Genomic DNA, 19,338 nt, shown 5'->3' with positions numbered 1-19,338 from the left:
ATGTGGGATGCAAGGGAGATGTGGGGGACTGCTGCTGCTGCCTGCCTTGCTGTGTGGCCCTTGCCAGGGAACTGCCCTGAACGAATGCCTCTTTGAAGGGCAAAAGACCTGCCAGGAATGCATTCAGCCCTGATTTAAAGAATTCCAGTGGCAGGAATCCACTGGATCCTTTGGCAAGCTCTTCTGGGGTTTAATTGCCCATGTGTCAAAAGCATTGACCGTTTTTGTTGGTTGAATCTGCACAGCTTTGACTTTATCCATTGGGTTCGTGCTGCCTGATGGAGGGTCAGGATGGTGGGCTCAAGCATACCGTCCATGCCACTGAGTCACAGCCAGCCTGGCTTTGCACATCGTGCCCATCCTGGGTGACAAAGGCATTTGATGGGCATTGTGTTTGCAAATTTAAGGGGTTTTCTAGCATAAGTGCATTAGATACCCTCCCTGTACAGCCATGACAACACTGAGACAGTTTGTGTACCCCATGTAGAGAAAAGACTTGATATGCCTTCCCCAAGTGCCTGTCTGTCCCTATTAAACACAGCAAGAGTGGAGACAGACTTAGTGGCTGGGCCAGCTCCCTTCCAGGTGGTTAAAGACAGATAAAGGCAATCCTGAGAGCATCAGACCAGCCCTTTGGACAGGTGAATATATCCAGCTGTACATGGCCTTCCTGCAGAGCCTCTCTCCCCAGGCTTGGCTTTCATCAGGCTGTCCTGTGATCCCACTGGCATCCCTCCTGAACTCCGGGCTTGGGGAGGGAAGGACCTGCCCCACATGCCTCCATCACAGGGGGAAAAGCACCCTGGAGGGGATCACTGGATTGAACAAGCGTGAGCTTGGGGATGTTTGAGCAGAAACAGGTTCTGGTCCAAAGTGGTCAAGGTGGGTGCATTTCCTTAAAGCCACGTGGGGAAAGGTCTCTGCAGCTACAGGCAGCTGCAGGCAGGTCCTGGTGACTGCTCAGCCATGACCCTCATGGAAACACCATTAGCATCCCCCATGTACGACACCATTGGCACTAACGCCTCCGGATTACGAGCAATGCAGGGTCTCTAACAGCCTTGTTATCCCAATAGCCACCTGGCAGCTACTCCAGCACTGGTCAGAGCCTTGCCACCACCCATCGGTGCACAAAAGCTGAACCTATGACTCAAGTTTTCTAAATTCTGTCCTGTTTCCTGGCTTGAGAGGCATCCCACATCTTGGGAGGCTTTTGGCTGTGCTGGGGCTAACATCCCCATCTTGGTTATAAACCCCCAGCTCAGGTAGAGCCATTCTCCCAGCTCTTTGGGATTTCAGATGGCTTTCTTTACCAAGATCTATTGGTAGAGTTACTTTTAATAGCATGTACGTGACATGGAGGGGGATAGACCACTTTGGCTCTGGCTGGCACATTATAAATCTCAGCAAAAAAAAAAAAATAGGGCAAAGGGCTGGGGGGGTTGGGGGGTGAAAAAAAGCAGAAGGAAGAGACCGTTTTCCCAGGGCCCAAAGCAGGCAGGGGTGGGGAGCGGGAAAGGCAGGGTCGTACGGCTCACTGGGGCAGAGTGTGCAGTTGTTTATACTGGAAATGAGTTTCTGTTTATTGCAAGCTATGGTGGGGAGACCACAAAGTGAATGTAAAAGAAAATGGGAAGGGTGTGGGGAAAGTCAGGGGAGGGGAAGTGGGTGCCTTTGACAAACTCCAGAAGTCACGTCTAGTAATAAATCAAGCTGGGATCTGTCCCAGGATACAGGACCCAGAACATCTGCTTGGGCTGTAGGGAAGCTGGGCGGGCGAGGAGGGCTCTCCCAGCCCTGCCTGGGGCCAGGCAGGGGGCCAGGGGCTTGGGCAGCTCAGCCGCCCATGGGTGCTGAGCCCGGCCACGCTCACGTGCAGGCAGAGGTGGACGGAGCGCACAGGTTCACCAGGATACATGGGGAGACGCATGCAGGGCCGAAGGCTTTAGCAGGCATCCTCAGTCGGCTTCTGCATCCTCAGCGGCTGTCCCTTGGCTGCTCTGTTCCTCCGTTTCCTTGGCTGTAAGGTGGTACAGGGTGCTTTTCTCCCATTCATCACTTCTCCCAAGCTTTGCAGCAACTCCTGCAATGTTTCAGAGCTGGGGCATGGCATAGGTACCACAGAGCAGGGAGGTCCCCTGCCCTTTCCTGTGGCAGCAGGAATTAGTGTGTCAATGGGGCTGCTGCTGAAATCAGAGACAAATTTCCTGATAACCCTACGGGGGCCAGCCTCACATCCATTCTTCGTACAGGCTTTGAAGATATTAAGTGCTAAGAATTTTGGTTTGACATCTGAATCCAGCTGCATTGTTGTGAGAAGCCCTTGCAGGTTATTGCTCTAGACCAACCTTTCATATATAATCTATTGCTGTGGGGTTAGTGCTTCGGAAGGGGTGATGGACATGCGTTTTGCAGATTTAAGCATTCCCCTCCTTCCTTTTCTTTCCCCCCTCCTTGGAAAATAGATCCTTTTAACCACTGCAGATGACACAATACATGCCAATACTTTTGCAACCCATTTGGCTCACAGCGAGAGCTGCATTTGAGCTACAAACTTCCCCAAAGGTCCAAGTAAAGCATTGGGATGGGGAGGAGAAACAGAGACTATGCACCTGACCTCTGGGTCCTTGCCTGATTCTTGCCTTTCCAGCCAGTATTAGTGCAGAAAGCAGGACAGACAGGCACTGAGGTGCATGTGGGAGTTATGACCTCAAAAGTAATTTGCATTTCTTTATGCCGGACCATAGTTTGAGCTGCTCTGCCATAATGCCGTGGGTGCTGCTACAGGAACTGGTCTCTGAAAATGCCCGTGAACAACTTTCAGGGCACGGGGCAGGTACCAAGCTGTGCCTCCGGTGTCTCCCTGTTGCAGACAAACCCCAGGTCCTTCCTACCCGATCTAGGCAGGTTCAACCCCATGTCACTGCTGGAAAGGTCAGAAACTTTGGTGGCATCACAGCACTTCACTTACTCCAGGCATGCTGCCTTCCTTCCTGTGCTGCTGGTAGTATATATGCCATGGGACAGACCTAGCTGCATTGGCATTAACTCAGAGCTGCTTCCTCTGCTCCAGGAGAGGGTGACAAGGTATTTGGGTAAAACCAGACTGCCCTGCTATGTCTACTTTTCCCCAGCACATCTTTGCAGCTCTCCTCCACAGCCCAGTCCCTGCTCCCAGACCTGTCCTTGCTGCTCACCTCATCGCAGAAGGATGCTGAGCCATCTGTGTGCACTGAAGGGAGAGTTGTCCCTGTTGCGGGAGATGTTTGCAGTGTGCACAGAAGCAGTGTGCTCCCAGTCCATGACAGGGCAGTGGAGTTTATGTGAGCCAGGACACTGCAGCATTCTTCTGTTGCTGGCGAGGTCTGGACCATGGGGCTTGCTCTTCTGCAGTTTTCTGTGGAGCGCTTCAAAGAGTGCAGCAAAATCCTTCAGTGACTCTAATAACATTTCTCTCCAAAGCTCTAGGGTATTCCTTGCTCCCTGTCCCTGTGAAGTTATGCTTTAGGTCTGCTGAAATCCTATCAAATACCTCCTGAGATCCCCTGGAGTCCCAATGACAGTTTATTGAGAGTCCAGGACTGTTTGACCTTGGAGGGAGTGAGAAAGGCAGGGCAAGAAAAAGCAGCCCCGAGCTTCCCTGCCAAACTCCTTGATCCTGTGCTGAGCCTCTTGCAGAGACCATGACCCAGCCAGGAATCAGTCCCAGCCCATCGGTGAGGTATCTGGGCACCATGCCTTCCTCTCTTCTCTGATCCAGGTCTCTTGGGGGTCTGCTGCTCTTCTGGGTGGTGCCACTGCCCGAGCAGTCAGTGCCTCCCCCAGCAAAGCCTCCATGCCCCAGTCACCTTGTGTAGTGCCCATCCTGGCATCCTGCCCCTCTTGCTCTGCCTAAAAGAGATTTGGGGACCTCTGGGTGACAGCTCAGTCCCCAGCTCTGGTTCTTGGTGTTTTCAGGAGGGTTGCCTGCCCTAGGGGAGCTCTTTGGTGGGGGTTTTGCCAGCCTTTGGGAAATAAATAAAATATTTATAACAATATTTTTTCTAACAGTAAATGCTTCTTATTTGTTGGAAGCAAACTGGAGGATGCGTGAGATGCTACTGTCCTCCATGAGGAGGGGCAGGCTGTGCTGAGCATCCAAGTTATTGCTGCCAGGGCAGCACTGCTTTTACCACTGATCTGGTGCTGATGCCCTCAGGAAAAGTGTGTTTGCTTCTGGGGGTTTCATTGTTAAAAGGCCATAGATAAATTAGTGGGAGTCCAGAGGAAAAATGATTAAAGGATTAGAAGATAACGTATGACCTAAAGGGGGGATTAAGGAATTCAGTGAGGTGCTCGCTGCAGAGCAGAGCTGGGGGAAGCGGGGAGGGAAGAAAATGAAAACAACCTTGCAGAGATTTTACAGGTGATGATTAGAGCGGGTAAAAACAGTCGCTGTGAGTAATTGAGTCAGTTTGTGCTTCATGTTTCGTTTTGCAAATCATGAGCTTTCACGTGGGTGGGTGGGTAGGAGCTCCATGAGCCCTTTGAGCTGTTTGAGCTGCCCTGACCGTGCACACCAGGAGCATCCTGCAGGGTTTGCTCACTGCCACTTGTGGGGATTTAAGTGTTGAGCCAGAATCTGAGGAAGATGAACGTCATTTCTGTAAAGCAAAGAGCCTTTTTTTTAGCTCCCATTTCTTTACAGATGGGCTGAATAATGGGACCTCCCTTGAAGGTAGCTGAGTTAAGGATGCAGCTATTACTTCCAAATGTAGTGAAGCTGGGGGTTGTGTGACTTTCATCATCCCAAGGATCATATTGCCATAAGATAAGAATGAGTCCAGGGCCTGATTCAGGCCTGAGAATAAAAAAAAAAAAAAAGAAAGACATTTGTAAAGAGAGCAGTGGTGTTGAGCAATGGCATTAGTTGAGCTGTATCTCAGCCCACCCTTTCCAGGAATACCATGTCCCTCTGCGTTTCATTCCCTTGAAGGATGCCCTTTGGGTGAGCTGCAGAGACTGATGCCCTGAAGTTGGATTCCCTCCTCTTTCCTGCCTCCACCCCATGGTACCAGCAGCACGGGGGAGGATTTAGGCTTAAGCTGGGAACCCTTCTACTGTTAGGACTGCACCAATGACATGAAGCTGGGCGAAGCCACCAGTTTAGCGGGGACCGGGGCTCTCACACATGAAGGGCTGCATGGTCCCTGGGGCTGAGGGAAAGGCACAGCCTGCAGATCAGCCCCAAGAAGCAGCATAGCATCTCACCAGGAAAGCAGTGGTGCAGGGCAGAAGGGCAGCCCCAAGGCTGTGAGTCCATGGCCAGGGGTTGCTGAGTCTGCGTGACCAAGCCCAGATGCAATCCAAATAGCCAAAGACGGGGTCAGCTGGAGGGTGAGCAAATGGCTCCACTGCCTGTGCAGACACCTGGTGTGCAGAGGGTTACCTGCATGCAGATGCCCGCAGATGTCCCCTGTCCCAGCTGGATTCAGGGTGGAGCAGCTGGTGTGGGCTGGAGGGTACCGTGGGGTCTGACTTGTGAGGGGATGGGAGGACAGCCTGCAGCATTTTCTCTAGTAGAACGTGAGAGAGAAGAAGAGAGGGTGGTTTTCCATAAATGCTGAAGGAAAAGAGCTTTTGCTGCAAAAAGCCAATCCCAGGGTAAGAAGAAAGTGGATCAGGACTTTGTCTGGTTAATAACCACTCCTGTTGGCTCCTCCTCCTGCCCAGGCAGGAGAAGAGAAGCCCCAAAATACTCCTTTCTCTCCTTGGGAGAGTCAGAAATTTCTTACTTCTTCCTCTCCATTCCCCATGGGGTGAGAGACTCCTCTGCCAGCATTTACCCTCTCTGCAAGGTGGTGCGGAGAGCAACCTGGGGAAGAGCAGGACAGAGAAGGGGACATGCCCAGGCTGCATCTTAAAAGGGATGAAGAGAGAAGACGCATTTTTGGAGAGACCCTGGCTGTTAGAGACAGCCCACACTCCCCCTCCGGGAGCGATAGCTGGTAATATTTGTGGCTAGCTTGTTGCTCGGTACATGACAAAATGCCTGTAGCTTCCCTCCAGAGACTTCTCCCGGATAAATATACAATTTCCAGGAGTTCTGGTGGGACAGCTTTGCCGAGGATACACGGCTGCTGATGGTCCCAGTTGTGTCTGATTACACCTGGTATTTTCCCTGTCTTCTCCATCTGCAGAGGCGGGGAGGACAAATTGCTTTTTTGCAGCCTTTAAGTAAGGTGATGGAGGGGGCAGGGGTATTGCATGGTGTAGATTGTGCAGGGGATTTGTGTCTGGAGTGGGGAAAAGAGGGAAGAGGGGGTGCTAAGTTGTCTTCTGCAAGCTCCGCAGGCATGGAGGCAGGGGGCTGCCATGACACAGACCCTTGGGCTCCCCAACACCAGCCCCTGAGGGCACCCTGCATGCCCCCTGCACAACTGAGCGGAAAAGGCACTGCCCTCCCACAGAGCAGGCAGGGATGTCCCCTCTCTCTAGCTGGCAGCTTTTCCAGCTAAGCTCCTGGAGGGGATTTCCAGGGTTCTGCACAGATTCAGGCTGCAGGGCTGCATGTTGCTCACAGCTGGTGTGGGCTGAGGCAAAGCACAGCAGAAACCAATACTTCAGAGCAGTTTTGGGCTACTCTGGTCAAGCCTTTTATCAAGGAGTACTAAGGAAGGCAGCTACTCCTGTTTGGGGATCAGGGCTCTGGTGTGCTGCCATGTGCGCTGACCACAAGCTCCTTGGAGTGAAGAGCAGCTGCTGGAGGACGCTCACGGGTGCTAGGAAGCATTTTCCCGCTGTATTGCCTTGGCACAGTGCATCCAGTCCATGTTGAGGAGAAGGGTCCCCTGGAAGCAGAAACTATTTTGGCAGGTACTGGAAAATCCCATGCAATTTATGCCCTGCATCCCTCCTGGCTCTTTTATAAGGGATAGGTACAGCATTTGGGCGGGAGCTGCGGGGGTGTTAAGCTCTCCTTCACACATCCCAGCAACAGAAAGTCCCATGGATGTACTGAAAAATGAAAGAGCACATCAGCACCCTACTCTCCTCCTGGGGACTGTAGCCCCTTCCCCACTGGCTGGACATGGCAGCCTGGCGACCAGGGATGCTCCAGCCCCTGGCTGTGGGCAGGGATATGCTCCACATCCCCAGAGACTCCCTTGGCTCTGTTGGCCATCACCTTCCCCTGGGAGCTGCACAGTCCCTCACCCCACATCGGTCTTCAGGTCTTCAGGAGCTGGATGCAGGCCCGGCACACTCAATCCCAGAGCAGCCGGTAACGAGGTTTGGTCATTACTGCCCGAGGCTGTGTGCGAACCAGTGACCTGGCTCTGAAATGGTTTATGTTACATGCAAATCCCCTTGCAGAGGTGTTGGGGGAGGAAAGCCGGCCTTGCCGTGAACTCCCTAGGCTGGAGAGCAAACCCTGTTGCTGCGAGGGTCTTCCTGTGCCCGGTGCACTGGCTGTGCTGCGACATCCTGCCTTGCTGGTGTACCCTTCCCGGGTGTGCCGCACCGAGCATCGTGAGCCCCGGCCCTGCTCAAGGCCTGGCGGTGCTACCGTTATACACAAAACAATAATCAGCTGCCGTAACGAGGATGCAGAGTAGCTGAGCTGGCTTCCCTGCTGTTGTGCCGGCTCCAAGTAGAAACAGCTGCATTTGGTTTGGTTAAATGTTTTATTTACTCCCAATTATCCCAGATAACAGATTTGCTTTCTTTTGTTCAATATTTAATACTGTTTCAGAGCAAAGCTGCTCTTTGGTTTCCGATGGAGGATGGGAGGGTTAGGAGGGACTTTCTCCTGTGGTGCGGTCCCAAGCGAAGGCTGGAGGCACTGAGCATAGCTGCTGCACGTTGGTCCCCAGTGCATTCAGCCCAGCATCCTGGCCTGTGGGGACAAGGCCACCTGCAAGAGTACAGTTGGGTTTGGGGTGCCAGTGTGCCAGGTGGGGTCTCCAGGGACCCCACACAGGCATTGCCATGGGACAGCAATGCTGCCCAGCACTGGCACTGCTGGAGACTGGCTCAGTGGCTGGGAACAAGAGGGTCTGTCATGGGAGATGCCTGATGGCTTCACCTGCCTAAATCGCCTTCCCCACAGCATCCTGCACCTTGGGGAGCATCTCTGCAGAGGGCTGTGGTATCAGCTGGCCACCCCACCCCATGCTGTGGTTGCCAGAGCCCCTCTCCTCTTGCTCTTTGCTCTCACTGCTTAACCTTAGCAAGCTTGCTTGCTAATTTTTTGAAGGTTGAAAGCTGTCAGGTTGGAAGAACACCTCTGCTGTGCTGCAAATAGCATGGCCTCATGCAGTGCAGGATGAATCAAACTGGTGAGCCTGTTATCACACTGTCCTGCTGCAAGGCAGCTTTTAGGGCTAGGAGCTTGCGCTACAATTTGGGCTTAAAACAGGGCTCTGAAGCTCTCTTTTCTCTACTGAGTAATGCCTCACCCAAAAATTTACAGTGCTGCCTCTTGACGTGCACACTGAATTTTCTGCAAGGGAAATTAGAAAATCCATAGCTTGGTTTATGAGCCCCAATCAGTGTAAAACAGGGCCTTTTAGAAATTTATCTTTTGCTGAGTCCACCTTTTTCTCCAGCACCTTCTGAGGAATAAATTTTTGCTCTTTGAGGCTGGGGAACTAACTCCTAGGTGGCAGCAGGGCCAGCAGACTTTGGTTATAGCCACAGGTATTGCTGGCCCATTTTGGGAGCTCCTGGGGAGATGCTGCATCGTGAGGGTGTTGGGGCTGAGCTAGGTGCTGGCTGAATGTGGGCAGCTCTGGTGTTCGGCTGGGATGGCTCATACTCCAGAGGGATACATCTTTGGTGTTTAATTTCAAGGGGGAGGAATGTCTCCCTGAAAATTTCCCTTCCTAATGTTGGAGTGGCTTAGACTGACTGGGAGAGAACTAAATCCTGTGTCCCTCACTCGCCCAGGTCAGCCAGGAGGTCAGTGAGGGGTGAGCCCATCTCACCCTGTGCCCCTGCACCCTTGGGCTCTCTTAATTCTCTCTCATATGAAGTTTGCCACATTAATTAAAAATAAAACAAACAAAAAAACAACAAAAGAAAACCCCACCACTTGCTTAATCCTTCTGGAAGAAGCAGTGGTTTTGAACATGACACTCCCAGAGTGCAGAAGCATGATGCAGAGGAGCATCACCTGCCTCTGTACTGCCCCGCCGCTGTCCTCTGCTCCTCCTCACCTCACCTTTATCCAAGAACAGCCTGGACAAGGGGTAACACAGCAAAATCAGAGCTTCACTTCACTCCCTTTCTCCAGCAATGAAACACAGCCACATCCCAACATTTGGGGTGATGGAAGGGACTGTCCCCAGCCACAGCCATGCTGTACTCCAGCACAGGTGGTGCACAGCTGGCAGATGCTCCCCTGATCCACCGGGCAGTAGAAACATGATTTATTCATCATTGTTTTCTTTGTTGTTTCCTACCAGCCTGCTGCACACAAGACAATTTTAGAAAAGCAGTGTTAGATAAATAATACATCATGCTTGCAGCCACATGTGCATAACAAAAGCATCTGTGTAGGTGCATATGCAGATGTGCAGGATGTGCTGCTCTCATGCCCATGTCCCTGCATACTCGGCGCTGGCACCTTGCACCTGGCTGGGTTTCTGTTGTACCCTCCAGCCTCTGCAGCTCTGCTTTCAGTCACTTGAGTGCCTCTTATCGGCACACACCCACCACCTGCAAGGTCATGGCTGTGGTGCAAGAAGTCAGCAGGTGAAGATGTGGAGGGCATGTTAAGCACAGGGAAGAGACGGGGCAGCGATCCTGCCATGGGCGCTGGGGAGATGCAGGGATGCGAACAGCAGGAGTCTGGCAGCAGAACAGAATAGGTGCTGGGATTGTTCCCCAGTGCAGGGCAGCACAGTGGTCCTGCCCACACGCAGGCAGGCTGTGTCATGGCTGTAGCTCTAGCAGAAGCACATGCTGCTGCCGTGGTCCCTGGAGGCTTTGCTGTCCCAAAAGTGGGATGGTGAGTTATGCAGTTGACCCCACAAGCACTCTGTAGGATCAGTATCTCCCAGCAGCCCAGCGTCTGAATGTGCCCCGAGTGCACCAGAAGAAATACCTCCTACAGCAGTGTTTGAGAGGCCTCTTAAAACTTTTATTGGTACTATTTTTTGTATCCCTCCACCTGTGGAGCAAGGCATCTTTAGTACGTTCAGCCCTCAGCAGGAGAGTAAAATTATAACTGATCCATTTCAGAAACCTCTAAAAATGACCTAAAATAACTTTTCTATATATAAAAATGCCACAATTTTAATATCCATTATCTCATGACCTAGCAGAGCTAGGAAAAGCTATTGTAGATCATTTTTAGTGGTTTCTAAAATGGATTGGTCACAGTTTCCCCTGCACAGTAGGACTCAAGGTACAAGGACGACTGGGCTTTAGAGATGGGGAGGGAGGCAAAAATCTATGTCTGTGCTGGTGCATCCAGAGCTGTTCCATCCTCAAGGACCACTTGTTGTGCTCTCCCCAGCTGAGCAGAGATGCTGGACTTGGGCAAGCAACAGCTATTTCCAACAAGTCAGAGAGGCAGCGGTCATATGGTAGGAAAGCAAATCCTGCCCCTGCCACTGGTCTTCTGTGGGATCTGCAGAGTCAATGCCCCCAACACCAGCTTTTGCTGCCTGTCGCAGCTCTGAATTTTGCTAGAATATTTCACAGCTTATGAGGTGGGATGCACCTGGCTGTGGCGCAGCCTTTCATCCGCTTTCCCTGAGCTTTTGCAGCAAAGCTGGTTGCAGCCCAAGCTACTTGGAAGCCACAATGGCTGGGCATTAAACATGCCAGTTTTGCATATAGGACATCAGCAGAGCACGTGGGAGAAGTGGCTTCCTGCCATGCGAGAGGTTAATAGGCAGATTAGAGAGGGCAGGCGCTGTTTGCAGCGAAAGGAAAGGAGCTCTGCCTTTACAGGGTTCAGCAGCTCCATGAAGCGACAGGGAAGTAAGTATTTGCCAGCATTAGGGAGGCTGCGCCCAGAAGCCTGGGGAGAAATGCCCGTGCAGGGGCAACATGTTGCTCAGGCTGTTATCAGCATGAGGCAGGGACTGAGAGCTGGATGTCAGATGGGGGAGGATGGAGGAGGTTGGGGTAGGACACCCCACACCCAGAGGCACTGCCCAAAGCCTGAGGGCAGAAAAAGCCTTTAATGCTCCCTTGATGGCTTTGTTTTCCTCCGCTGCCTTTCTTACATCTCTCCATTGCTGGACTGCCTGGCCCACCTCCAAAGACAGCATTACAGACCGACGGATCGATTGGAGCCTGCAATTTTATTTGCTCTCTTTAAGAGCCTTTGATGGGCACGATGAGCTGTGCTGGCGAGTGCCTTTCCTAGGAGAGGAGGGGAGAGGAACAAGGTTGCAAGCCACCATCTCCCATAGGGAGATAGTGACCCTTCTGCCAGCTTGGGGAAGACACCATGGCAGGGAGGGCAAAGACAGCTGTTCAGTGCACTGTGGCATCTGAAAAGGGACTTGCAGCCCTCTCCTTCGTGGCACCCGGTAGTCATGGTCACCCACCCTGCCCTCTCCTATGAGGTGGACTTTCTGCCTGTCAAGATGGAAAGTAGGGCAGTTGCATGATATCCCCCTCACAAAATTACTGTGGCTCTGGGACTAATGGTTCTTTGGAGAGGTAGAGGTGGAGGTGGCAGGAATGTCCATGTGAGACAGCCTGTCCGTGTCCAGAAAGAAAGGGCAATGTCTGGAGTGAGACAGGCTTTGTAGAGCAGCGTCCTTTCAGCTGCAGTGGGCTGAGGATGCTGCATGGGCACCAGGATGGCAGAGATACAGGGGTCCTTTTGTCCCCCAGGGTCTCCTTCCACCTCTGGTTTGCTAAAAGAAGATGAAAGGTGGAGGATGCTATGGGCACAGAGGCTGCATTTGGGGCCCCAGTCTTGGAGCAGAGGACAGGATCTTCAAGGCATTCAAGGCTGTGAAAGTGGGGCATCTCCAAAGGTGGCTGCAGAGCGGGGGTGAAAGTGGGAGGCAGTTTGGGCAGCCCCCCTTCTCCCAGCAAAGCAAACCTGGAGGCACAAGCCCACCCCAGCCTCCTCAGTGCAGGAATTAGCACAGATCACCAAGAGCCACATCCAGCATAACACTGGAGACAACGGAGGTAAGTTGCCCTCAGATGAACTAATTGTGGCTCCGTAGCAGTGCAGCATCTGGGGCCGTGCCAGCAAGGCAGAGCCTCCGCGTCGGGCAGGGGCCCTGCAGGACTTCAGGGATGCTTGCCGAAGCCTCAGCTGCCTCTGTCCAGCTTCCCGGCCCGCTCCGGGTGTCCCGGCAGCATCCCCCGCTCCCTCCCTGCCGCGGCTCTCTCCAGCCCCCAGCCCGGAGCGCCGGTGCCCGGCGGGTGCTGCTAGCCCACACTGCCACCGCGCGGCCGCTGGCCCCCCGGAGTCTGTCCCTGACACCCCTGCCCCCCCTGCACACTCCCCAAAACACCCCCCGGGAGCCCCCAGCGCCCCCCCTCCCCGCCCCATTGCCCCCTGCAAAGGGCGATGGTGCCCTGCGGTTGCTCATGCCTCACTCCGGGGGCAGCTGTGGGGCAGGGAAGGGGTTAAGGAGCAGAGGAGGAGGAGGAGGAGGAGGAGGGGGAGGAAGAGGAGGAGGAGGGAGCTGTTAGCAGGGATCAGACCCTGGTCTCTGGCCTTGCGATTAGCCATTCTGTTTTGCTGCGGAGGGTCTGCTTGAATAATTTAGCTCGGAGGCTCATTAACCAGGCTCTGGCCTTCGTCTGCTGGCTGAAGGCTGAAATAGCCATTAGGAGGAACACGCATCGCGGACCAGCACAGCCTCCCCTCCCGGCTGGCCCCCTCCTTTCCTTCTCCCTCTCTCTTTCCCTCCCATCTCCCTCTCTGTGCTCCCTGATTCTGCTGCCCTTGGCTCTCTTGTCATCTGCTTGCTCCCTCTCCAGCCCAGGAGACATGCCAGTGCTGTCACGTGTGCAAGCCCCGTGCCTCAGTTTCCCCTTTGTAGACAGCAGTACGGTGCTGCACCTGGAGCTTGTGGCATCCCCCCAGAAAGCTTTTCTAGCAAAATTCATCGTTATCTTCTGACCGTGGGCTCTGTTGTGCAATGCCAAGCTAGGATCCTGGCAGCCCACCCTGGCAGTCTATGCTCATGGCAAACAGGCAGGGTTGGCCCTCTCCAGCAGGCTGGTTGGCCTGCTGTTTCCCATCAGGGTCCTGCTCTGGTCCTAGATGCATCCCCAGGCATGTTACACCGGTGAGTCCAGGGCTGCACCTAAGTGGGACAGAGGACACCAGCAGCTCTGCAGGGCTGCATGCCACGTGGGGGATTTGCACAGACATGGCTGCAGTGAGGTGCCGTTTTGTGTTGGTCTTGTGAAGCTTTGGCACTTTCTCCTAGTGCTGCCAGCTCACCGGTGCAGCAAGGACACACTTAGCCAACTCACTGCATCCTTTGCTTTTCTGGCACAGCATGCAGAGGGGTTTTAGCTTGGTACATGGCTTCCCTGCACCAACACCAGTATGGGCTGCTCCATAGCAAGACATGGTGCCCGCACACTGCTGTGGGACTGGTGATTGGCCCTTGCAGCCTTGCGGGAATGATTTTCCCAGCCTGTGGGTGCTCCCTGAACTCTTGCATCACTTATATCCTGGTTTGCATCTTATTTTTGGTAATGGCCTCGGTGGCAGGGAGGAGAGCAGTTAGCCGTGTGGTGGGGAGCACTGCCAGAAGTGCAGTAGCATTATGGGCAGCAATGTCTGCACTGAGGCTCCAGGTCTGCTGGGTTTGTTGCAAAACCTCTGCCTGGAGAGAAAAGCGTGTCCTGGGACATCCTGGGCGGATGCATGGGAACAAGCAATAACGAAGGAAGGGAAAGAGAGTTTAGGCCGAACACCACAGATTCAGACAGCCTTTCTGAGGGAGCCCTGGTGCACATTCAGCCCAGGGAGTGTATTTTATGGCAAGGTACTGTGCCAAAGTGTTGCAGTCAGAGCCAGACTCTGCTCTTAGCAATTCAAGTGTCCAAGTACCAAGAGAAGTATGCTTGGGTGTCAGTTCAGGTAAGATTTTTACCAGCCTAACAAGGGCAAAATTTATCAGCTGAAAGGTGTTGCATCTCACCCTCCTGCATGCACTGGCCCTTGGCATTTTGCAGAGTCTTCCTGCAGCTCTGTGCTCCTGCAAGGAGCACAAATTGCACATATGTCTGGGAAAGCCAAATGTAGTGTGAACACTTGCTTGGATTTCAAATCCTCTTCTGCCTCTAACCTCTGTAACCAGCTGATGAGGCCAGAGGAAGGCTGCTCCCCAGTGCATGCTCTCGTCCTATCTCCAGGTCCTCTCCGTCTCTTGGGAGGCAGGGCTCTGGGGTGGGATGTTCTGCCCCGCTGCTGAAAACATTATGCCAGTCCTCCTGCAGAGCTGAATTTTCTCTGCTTGTTTCATAACAAGCATTGGCTTGCCATAAGTGGTCTTCTCCCTCCCTCTGAGGACCTCTGGTCTTTTTTGAGGATCAGCCCTCAAGAAGTTTATCACTCCTTGGGGACGTGGCAGAGAAAGCTGTGAATGCTGTTGCTTAATGGGTTCAAGAGAGCAGCACCTTCTGCTCACCAGTGATGTCTTTGTCACAGCCTTGAAGACAGTGTCCTCTAGTACCTGCCAACCTCCTGCATCCCTCCATCCCTCATTAGAGCCAGTGACCTGCCAGGGGAGAAGGCGAGCTGCTGTGCACAGCTCAGTCCAAGGCAAGGCCACATGAGGGACATCGGCAGCAGATGTGGGACAAAGGACCCCAGTGCTTTGAGCAGCTGATAAACACAGACCACACTCCCCTTGCAAACTGTGTTCCCTCCCAGCTGGCAGCAGTTGAGAGTGGAGGGACAACCCCTTGTTCAGGACCTGGTGATAATCCCACCTTGATGGGTAATTGCTCTTTCTCTTTCCCTGGCAGCCCCGCCAAAGGAGCCAGTGCTGATGTGCCGGTCCAACAACTACCCGAAGGGTTTCTACTGCAGCTGGCACCTGCCTACTCCCACCTACATCCCCAACTCCTTCAACATCTCTGTCATGTAAGTGCCTGGGAAGGGAGGACGCAGCAGGGTGAGTTTTTATCCCTACAGCCTGGGGCAGGTCCCAAGCAGTGCATTCTTGGGGCAGTGGTTCTGGCCTCCACTGAGCATACAGGATCAGGGCCCCAGAAATCACCCTGGAGAAAGATGCTCCAGGGACATTCAAACTGGTGGCTTGGCACTGTGGCTTTGTCCTAATAAAGTTCCAGTTTCCCCAGAGGTGATCAGGAAAGACCCTAGCTCCCAGCTCCTCTTTCCATGCTCCCCAAGTCCATCCTCTCTGCACCACTTGTCCATAGTGGAGGCTGTGCCTGCTGGTTTTGGTGCATTTGGCACAGGTGTGTTCCCTTCTGCTGTATGCTGACTGTGGCCAGGCAGCAGCAGTGTCCCTCGCCTAGAACTGGCCATGGCGTGGCATGGCATCATCCCCCACCCTGTGCCCAGGTCCTGGCACAGCCCTTATACAAGCTGATGCCATGCATTGTCTTCTGGGGCTTTTGTCACCAGCAGAAAGGAGATCCCATTCCTCTCGTAGGAGGAACAGAGCCAACCCCAACCCCAGCAGGGTCTCATCCTTTCCTTGGGGCCAGCGTGAGAACATTTGCTGCAGTCTCTGTGCAAGCTTAGAATAAAATATCACACACATGAGCCTGCATAATTCCCCAGCAGCAGGAAAGCAGCCCTTTGGCTGCAGCAGGGGCTGGTACACGGAGGCTTCAGGCAAAGCAGGGATGCAGCACTGTTCCTTCTGCCTCCTGCCTCCAGCAACATGGGTGCATCCCCACCCCGAGCAGTGCTCCATAGGTAACAGCTCTTCTTGCCTCTACTTTCCAGACATGGCACAAGAGAGATGGTCTGTGAGAAAGATGCATTTCCAAAAAACAGGTGTCACATCAGATACCTCCAGCTCTTCTCGACGGTGAAGTACAAGGTGACTCTGACAGTCACGAATCCTCTGGGCAAAAACTCCACCACTCTCACCTTTGACGAGTTCACCATAGGTAACTTCTGTGGCAGCAACTGGCCTCTCTGTGGCGGTGTTGGGGTTAGCTTGCTCTGCACATAGCGATGCCCGCCACAGTGACGGGCCAGGGAAGGGGCTCACTCTCCAAGGGGAGCCTCTGCCTATCCTTGCATGAGATGGAGCCAGGGTCTGAGCCACACTGGCATCCTCCTGGTGCCCCGCTCATTCTCATGGCTCTGCAGTCACTGATGCTGGCACCTGAACATCCTGGCAGACCCAGGCAGGATGCCCACAGGCAGCCCCCATGCTGGTCCCATCAGTGGCCTGGTACCCTGTCTGGTCCCATCCCAGGTGGTCCAGGTCTTCTGTGGTTGCTAATCTCCTCCCTGCTTGGGGGCTGGGAAAGAGGCTGCCATGCACCAGGGCAGAGGGCTGTGAAACTGGTGTGGTCCAAATGGCATTGCCCTTCTTGCCCCTTTGAGTGTTTCTAAAAGAGAGGTTTGATGGTTGTGCTGGAAGCAGAGTCCCGAGAATTAGGACTGGAAGAGAAATTAAAATGTCCCATCCTCTTCCTCCCATCCTTGGTCAGGATAAAGCCCTCCCAAAGTCATCCTTGACCAGCCCTTACCTAGCATGCTCCTAAAACCCCTGTTCCCTGCTTTGCACCTCTTCACTGCCCTGTCCAGGCAGTGGCTGCTGTGCAGTGTGGGAGGGGGGGGCAGCAGGCGCTGAGGGCTGGGGTGTCTGTGCCAACGGCTGTGCTGCAGGGATGCTGCCCAACCTCGTCCAGACCCATGGCTTGGATGGTCCTCTGACTGTGAAGGACTGGTGTGGACCGAGCAATGCAGTGCCAAGCATAGCAAAGCAGTGAGCTGGACACAGCGCCTTCACCACCAGCCAAAGCCGGATTACAGCCGGTGCCACGACAAGACTGTCCATCCTCAAAGAATAGGAAAAATGGGAGAGAATAGAGCTCAGAACACATCAAAAAACAATTTTCTGGTTACATGTGGCAATTACTGGACCAGAAAACAAATAAATGAATCCTTGAAGTGCAGCCAGCAGTCAGTCTTTGCCTTCAACGTGCTGCATGTCCCAGTCTTGAGTGGCTGGAAGTGCCAGAGTACAAGAAGAGGAGCTCCACTGCTATCCCAGATTTTCCCTTTCTGCCCCAAAACCTGGAAAACATCAAACAAGAACTGAGATGCCAGCTCTGAACAGAGCAGGGAAATTATTTTGGAGCAGGGACTGTCCTGCTGTGTGCCTGCAGCTGTGCTCCATATCTGAGGCTTGTATTCATCAGTGCATTTTGAATGTTGATAACAAGGCAGAGACCTTAGCAGGGAAGTGGTAGAGTTTTAGTCACTTGGGTGCCTTTAAATGGATATTTTTGTGTTTGTAGAAGATACACTCCTTAAAAATGAAGGTAATCTGCAGCCTGCAGGGCCCAGGGCAGCAATTAAGCTGCATTTTCTGAGTTCCTTGCATTCCCTCCTGCAGGAGTTCAGGGCATCATCCTTTAACATCTGCATCCCACCCATGCCCTGCCTGGCTTCCCAAACATCTGGTCCTCTCTCCAGCACACAAGGGCAACCCCCCTGGGAAGCACACCCACCTGCAAGCTCCGGGCATCCCAGCACCAGCACAAGCCGGATCCAGCCCAGCAGTTTGAACTCATCCCAGGTCAGAGGAGCAGTAAGCAGAGGGCAGTGCTGCCCCACGCCAGCCATTAGCATGGGTGCAATATTGCTGCCTCCTGCAAGAGTGCCTGGAGGGGTGCAGGATGCCTGAACATGTCCTGGCAGTTGCAGTGGGAGGTGAGTCCCCCTGCACCACCTGGCAGATATTTTACCACCTTCCAGGATGGAATTTGGGGAGGAATGATGGGCCAGTGCCAATATGAAGGGCTATGTCCTGCACCCTGGAGGCAGCGTGCTCCCATAAACACTTCAGTATCTAGTGGCCATAAAATCTTCACGTTCTGTACAGCTATGAAATTCTCCTCCTCAGGATTTGGTATGGCAGCCGTGCGTAAGAAGCATAGACATGGTGTTGAGTGAGTGTGTTCAAGCAGGCAGTCAGCAGATTTAACAGTCATTAGAGGATGAATTCAGCTGCCGCCGATCAACAGCCACCTACCCTGCACGGAACGTCTTCATGTGCCGTCCCGGTGTTTCCAATTAAAACAAACACAACGCATTAATGTATTTTGCCGTGCAACTTTGCCCCACGTTGCCTTGTCTCCTTGAAGAAGCCTCTGCATTTCAGTGTTTCTTCTGGCTTCCTTCCCTGTGTCTGCAAACCCAGGGCTGTCGCCCGGTGTGGTGGGTGCTTGCAGTGTGTATCTATCACCCAGTAGGTTCCCTGGGATTCTCTATCAGCATGATCTGGGCTGAGATCTCAGGAGCTGTGCTGAATTTCGCTCTGCTAGATGGAGGGGTGGGAAAGCTATGCCTCAGGACAAAACCACTGCATCGGCTCATGGCAAAAATGCTGCGTGGGAGCATTGCAACATGTGCACGCATCCTGCTAAAATGGAGAGATGATGTCAACCACTGCATGATGCTTCTCCTAAAATCCCAGTGCTGGGGATGTCAGAGCCTGCCATGGGTTTTTCCCTCAGCCTAAAGAAAACCATCACACCTTCTGCATGGAGGTTAAACTGCAGGTGCGAAGCCCTGATCTCATGCCCTACTGGAGATGGGGCAGCCTTCAGCCAGTGCAAGAGTGGTGCAAGGCTGACAGCTCTCCTGGCACTATCTGAGCTGGGAGCAGACCCACTGCTGGGTCAGACCACCCACCCAGCCTGAGCAAGCACAAAAAACCCCCTGGGAAGGAATGACCTCCTTAGGTTTCGCTTCCTCTCTCCTTCCTCCTCACCTGGAGCCCCCAGCAGAAAATACTTCCCTGGCTGCTCAGGAGGAGGAACCCTAATTCAGTAGAAAATGACTGATACTACTTTCTTTTGCTGTCCTGAGCCCATGCCTTGATGGTAGTCATGCTGTGCTGGTTATTAGCAGCCAGCTGTGAGAGGTCACCCCACATCGTCATTTTCAATGATGACTGAAAAAGCTTTTCCGGCCCTCTGGCCTTCATCTCTCATTGACAGGAGATCTGGGCTGCCTTCCTCCTCATCTTGCTCCTGGAAATTGTTTTTATAACTACATCTTCTGCAAAGGTATCAGTGTTAATAAAGGTGAACATGGGGAGGGCAAGGTTCTGCAAAGCCTTGCAGACTTCAGGGCTCCAACCCAAGGCAGGAGGAGGTGGGAAAAGGGCTGGAGGATCTGGGTGGGAGAGA

The 19,338-nt window shown here is 53.3% G+C and overlaps 1 protein-coding gene across 2 annotated transcripts in view; it reads left to right on the top strand.

Annotated features, from left to right (window-relative positions):
• The window catches only part of CNTFR (ciliary neurotrophic factor receptor), a 210,133-nt gene that overhangs the window by 170,680 nt on the left and 20,115 nt on the right, over positions 1-19,338 (top strand). For both annotated transcript variants that reach the window (XM_040580789.1, XM_040580788.1), the window contains exons 5-6: positions 14,956-15,073; positions 15,908-16,074. In XM_040580789.1, coding sequence (XP_040436723.1) covers positions 14,956-15,073; positions 15,908-16,074 — 285 coding nt within the window. The remainder of the gene's footprint in view (positions 1-14,955; positions 15,074-15,907; positions 16,075-19,338) is intronic.

The sequence above is a fragment of the Falco naumanni genome, chromosome Z (assembly GCF_017639655.2).
Source record: "Falco naumanni isolate bFalNau1 chromosome Z, bFalNau1.pat, whole genome shotgun sequence".
In the NCBI taxonomy this organism is placed as follows: Eukaryota; Metazoa; Chordata; class Aves; order Falconiformes; family Falconidae; genus Falco; species Falco naumanni.
This window is presented reverse-complemented; position numbering and strand designations above follow the sequence as displayed.